The sequence below is a fragment of the Schistocerca nitens genome, chromosome 8 (assembly GCF_023898315.1).
Source record: "Schistocerca nitens isolate TAMUIC-IGC-003100 chromosome 8, iqSchNite1.1, whole genome shotgun sequence".
Classification (NCBI taxonomy): Eukaryota; Metazoa; Arthropoda; class Insecta; order Orthoptera; family Acrididae; genus Schistocerca; species Schistocerca nitens.
In genome coordinates, this window is record NC_064621.1 from 40,277,583 (window position 1) to 40,283,582 (window position 6,000).

General features: G+C 40.4%; 1 protein-coding gene across 1 annotated transcript in view; it reads left to right on the plus strand.

The window, feature by feature from the left end:
* The window catches only part of LOC126199149 (UDP-glucosyltransferase 2-like), a 136,672-nt gene extending 130,972 nt beyond the window's left edge, over nucleotides 1-5,700 (plus strand). Inside the window, exon 7 of the mRNA XM_049935905.1 lies at nucleotides 3,443-5,700. Within this exon, the coding sequence (XP_049791862.1) occupies nucleotides 3,443-3,725 (283 nt within the window). The 3' untranslated portion in view covers nucleotides 3,726-5,700. The remainder of the gene's footprint in view (nucleotides 1-3,442) is intronic.
* The last annotated feature ends 300 nt before the right edge of the window (nucleotides 5,701-6,000 follow it).

Below are 6,000 nucleotides of genomic sequence, written 5' to 3' on the forward strand. Positions count from 1 at the left end.
TCGGGTTTCTCACCATGTAAATGGCTGCTCTGTTGTGGCATGATGGAAACCACCGTGTCATCGATAATATGCGCTATCACAAGTTCCAATACCCATCGCCTCCACCAGAATAATGTCACATAGAAGAAGGTGCAATCAGATGAATGACTAACACTAACGTCACTTAACGATGGTTTATTCAGCACTTGCACATACCAAGAGCACAGAGCGAACTGCCTCCGGCCAGAACACATACAGTATATATACAGCTACAGGACATTCCAGTACAATGACTCTTGACATTTGTGGATACTTCTAGAATGTAGTCAAACCGAATGTAGAAATTAAAATTGTACAGTGCAGGTGAGTTTTGAACTGACGATCCTCCATGCAACAGTTGTACCACAGTTGTAACCACTAGACCACAGTGTACTCAGCTTCATTTGCGACAATATTTCACCATGAAACAAATTATGACAGTCCTCGAATGACCAAGATTAAAAGTAATCACTAAATATCAAGAAAATGGCCCGCCATTCAAACATACAATATCTTTAATATATAGATAACACTTTTCCTCATTCGTTATTTGCCAACTTCAGTATCATTCTATGTCTGCTGGGTTATAAGTAATATAAAAAATGCATATTTAGCTCACACATATTCATCACTTAAACCTTTATACCCTGTATATAAGTAAACATTGCCCACTTATACTTTGCATCTTATTGAGCTCTTTTGATGCTGCTCTCAGAATTAACATAGGTTACACAATATTCAAAATCATGCATCTTTATTAACAGCTAAAATTAATAACTTAATTAGCTAATAAATACATTGGCAAAATGGACTGCTTAGGGTTTCAAACTGCTGTATTTATATTATGTGTATGTTTGTAAGATTTCCATAACTAAACATAACAAACAAAATCTCCTGCAGCATTGGTTTGTCCTTAAATATTGTGATCCAACACGATCACTATTAACTACTGACACCTTCAGCTTTTGTTTGACGTTTTGTATGTTATGAATGTGACTATCTTCAGTTACATGCTGTTAATTTTATATGTATTTTGTGTAAGTACTGACTTAGTTTCTTAGTCTTTGTAGTATGATCATCAGCTAAATGGCATTGATTTGAGTTGACATTGATTTCAGTACAGTCAGCAAGTCTTCTTTTCATAACTTTTCATGACATCTGACATTACAGCTTCATGCAGTCCATGTGCTCTGTTGGCCTCCAGTTGTCGGAGACAGCTATTCTTGCTCACTCATTCCTTGCCTGACACACCATGCAAACAGACACAACCTTCTGTTTATAGTTCTCGGCCTCAGTTGGCCAACAAGTGGATTTTATATCATAGTCCTCCACCATGACTTTGACTACCTTTCAATGTTCCCCGGAATGAGAAACAGCTTTCCCTAGACCCTTCCCACCTTTCCGAGAATAGTACTTGCCCATCTGTTCTGGTCCATCCCCACACTGCATACTGCACTTATGCCTAAACCTGTGTCACACATTGTATCCTTGTGAAAGATACAGGTGCAAGACCTATTCCACACACAAAAAGCAACAACATGATTATTATACCATCAGAGGCACATCCTTCCCCATCAAGAGACAGGGATACCCCATGAAATCAGTCGTATTATATCTCAATACAGGAACATCTGCACAGTATTTTATATGGGAATAATCATGAATTCATTGTCCGTCAGAACAAACAGCCACTGCCAAACTGTTATCATGAGCAAAGCTGACCATCCAGTTGTTGAGCATGCCATTAAACATGTTCTACTTCAATCCCTATTTTTTTATATTTTATAAAGAATTCTCCTACATCACACAAATATAGAAATTGAGCAGCAGTGGTTGCAACACATCACATTCCATAAGTGTAGTGTGTTGCGAGTAATTAATGATCATGGTTAGGGAAATTATTTAATTAAGAGCCATCAAACCCAACATGCTTATTCTAGGTGAAAGTTGTTGCAGTACTGCTGCATTGTTCCTAAAACTTGATGGATGACAGACAATTTAAATGATACTGTTGCTGTTACAGCTAAGATTAAATGAATCTCTCTGAATAATTATCCATTTCAGAAAGAAGCAATGATATTGCACTCACATAATATGCAACACAGAATTGAAGAAGTTACTATGATATTGGCCAAAGTTCATATGGATCATGAAGAATAGGAGAGAAAGCAAAATGTATACAGTACCATCTTGCATGACATTTGTAAAGTATATATTGGTTTTACCTGGTGACATATAGGCTTTAGTGTCCTGTTACAGGAAATAATATTTTCCTTATCTGCAGATAATACACTCCTGGAAATGGAAAAAAGAACACATTGACACCAGTGTGTCAGACCCACCATACTTGCTCCGGACACTGCGAGAGGGCTGTACAAGCAATGATCACACGCACGGCACAGCGGACACACCAGGAACCACGGTGTTGGCCGTCGAATGGCGCTAGCTGCGCAGCATTTGTGCACCGCCGCCGTCAGTGTCAGCCAGTTTGCCGTGGCATACGGAGCTCCATCGCAGTCTTTAACACTGGTAGCATGCCGCGACAGCGTGGACGTGAACCGTATGTGCAGTTGACGGACTTTGAGCGAGGGCGTATAGTGGGCATGCGGGAGGCCGGGTGGACGTACCGCCGAATTGCTCAACACGTGGGGCGTGAGGTCTCCACAGTACATCGATGTTGTCGCCAGTGGTCGGCGGAAGGTGCACGTGCCCGTCGACCTGGGACCGGACCGCAGCGACGCACGGATGCACGCCAAGACCGTAGGATCCTACGCAGTGCCGTAGGGGACCGCACCGCCACTTCCCAGCAAATTAGGGACACTGTTGCTCCTGGGGTATTGGCGAGGACCATTCGCAACCGTCTCCATGAAGCTGGGCTACGGTCCCGCACACCGTTAGGCCGTCTTCCGCTCACACCCCAACATCGTGCAGCCCGCCTCCAGTGGTGTCGCGACAGGCGTGAATGGAGGGACGGATGGAGACGTGTCGTCTTTGGGACTGGATGAAGCGTCGTCTCACACGGTCTGCACGTCCAGCACGAACGCTGGTCCAACTGAGGCGCCAGGTGGAAATGGCATGGCAAGCCGTTCCACAGGACTACGTCCAGCATCTCTACGATTGTCTCCATGGGAGAATAGCAGCCTGCATTGCTGCGAAAGGTGGATATGCACTGTACTAGTGCCGACATTGTGCATGCTCTGTTGACTGTGTCTATGTGCCTGTGGTTCTGTCAGTGTGATCATGTGATGTATCTGACCCCAGGAATGTGTCAATAAAGTTTCCCCTTCCTGGGACAATGAATTCACGGTGTTCTTATTTCAATTTCCAGGAGTGTACTTGGATGTAACAATGCACAGTAGCTTGGAATGTTTCTAATAACATTCACATTGTCTTGGGACTTCTAACAAAAGGTTTTCTCTCATAGGTACCGTGAGAACATGAAGCAGTACTCCATTCTATTCCGTGAACATCGACAACATTCTGTGGAAACCGCTGTCTGGTGGCTAGAGTACGTTATACGGCACAATGGAGCTCCACACCTTCGCAGTGCCGCTGTTGACTTGTACTGGTGGCAGCTGCTACTGCTTGATGTAATTGGCTTTTTGTTGCTTGTTGTAGGATTTGCAGTAGCAGTTGTCTATTTTGGAACACGAAAATTGATCAAGTCATTGACAAGTAAAAAACATGTAAAAACAAAGAAACAATAATTTTTTTCCAGGTATGATGTGACCTTCACTGGAAGCATTGCATTTACATGCACATTGGTGTTGAGCTACCTCTGTGTGGATTATTTAAGGCTGAGCTTCATGCTGAATAGTTTCACAAATGACATTTTGTGAGTGAAAACAAATCCATGTGACAGAGCATTGTATTCTGTCTACAAATATGTGCACTGATAAGTTATAGATTCATCTATTAAAAATAATGTTCTCATTCATCAAATAGATTTTTCAGATGATCTCTAGCACATTTTCATTTTTTCCATCAATAATCAGTAATACTCTTCACATTTCCAATGTTTCACATGTGTGTTGTCATAATCAGCTTGTGGTAAATCTGATCTCATTGTAGGTAAAACTGTATAATATGCATAACCTCCATTATTTAAATTTATTGCTTGTTATGCAGTGTCTTTGTTACTCATTTGTATAGTTCATAACTGAGACAGTCAGGACATATATATATACATCATTCAACATTTGTATTGTCATCTTTGGCATATTTGTTGTTCCTGTGATACTGTAATAGTTTCCATTTTGACTTGGGATGTAGCTAGACAATGTTCTGTATACCTCTTGTTGTAGGTAAAAATGAAATCCATTGACCACTGCAGTGCACTTCTGACAACAAATGAAAAGTTATTGAGCTAACATAGGAGGGACCAGGTGTGACTTAAGTTTGATGTGGGACTGGGGCCAATAAAGATATGTTTTTCCAACATAACCAATTAGAGCATTCAGAATGTACAGTCTGGAAGCTGGAAAACAGATTCACGTTTGTCTTTACTAATAACATTGGTAACATTCATACAAATTGAGTGGGCTCATGATTGATAAAACATCCCAAAAACATTAATGTTGGGATTTTATGTAAGAGGAAGCTTCTAACAGATTGCCCCAGTACAAATAAAAGATTCTAAAATCTTTCAGAAAGCTAGTAAACGCATCTGGTTTTACAGATGGCAAACAAGGAAGCTATGAGTTTAGGGGTGTGGTGGATGAAACAGACAATAATTAATTCAATGTATCCAAGGAATTAAAGGAAAAAAGAAGAGGATAACATCCAGTATGGGAATGAATGCTCACAGAAATTAGCTGACCAGGTGTATTAGATATTTTCTGTACAGTTAGAGTACCATACAGCAAAGGTTTGGGAACCAGAGAAACCATTATTAATAATAATAATTGTATGAATATTTAGCTGAGATATTTTTAAGAATTATGAAAATGGTTGATGAGTCTGTTTACTTCATCATGTAATTAAAGAACTGGAATTATTTTGGAGAATGTAATATGAACAGATAGATAAAAGTTCTACTTACCAAGCAGTGGTAGGGAAATGCACACGCAAAAGGATTTAACTTTTGCAAGCTTTTGGAGCCAGTGGCTTCTTCAGGCAGAAGAGTTGAAGAGGAAAGAAGAGGGGTGAAGGAAAAGGAGTGTGGAGAGGTTTAGGGAAAGGGGTACAGTTCAGGAAAGTCACCCAGAACTCCAGGACAGGGGAGACTTACCAGATGGGATGGGAAGAAAAGACATTCCTTTTCTATCATCCAGAAAGTCTCCCCTGACCAGGGGTTCTGGGTGACTTTTCCGAATCCAGTCCTTTTCCTTCACTCCTCTTCCTTCCCCTTCAACTCTTCTGCCAGAAGAAGGAGCCACTGGCTCCGCAAGCTTGTAAATGTTAAGTAATTTTGTGTGTGTGCTCCCCTGCCAGTGCTTGGTGAGTAGCTTGTTAGCTATCCATTTATATTATATTATCAATACTTGATTGTTATCATTGTTATGTTAGGAGACTGTAAGAACAGTACTGTGGTATGATTTTGTCTTTGTGTCATAGATTCAACTGCAGACAGCGGACTGAAATGTAAAAAGTAGGTTAAGCAAATATGATGGGAAGAATGCAACATGAAATAAATGTAGAATAAGTGTCATAAAACTATTATCAATAAAATGTAGTTGAGATATAATGATTGCTTGCTGACAGTAAGATGCTGTTGCACAAATACAGTGAAAAAATACTAATCAGTTATAGAAAAAAAAAATTATTAACTATCTGGCCTGTGTTTAGCAGTTCCACCTGCTTTTATTTCTTTGTTTGTTGTCCTCATTGCCGACATACTGCATCGCTACACTGGCTGAAAAATGGGGTTTGTAATTTGGACACTGATTACTGTAAATAATGTAACTGATATATATATGCACAGTTGCATTACCCAGTCTTTTACTGTAATTGTTTACACAACTCCCCCCCCCCCCCCAAATA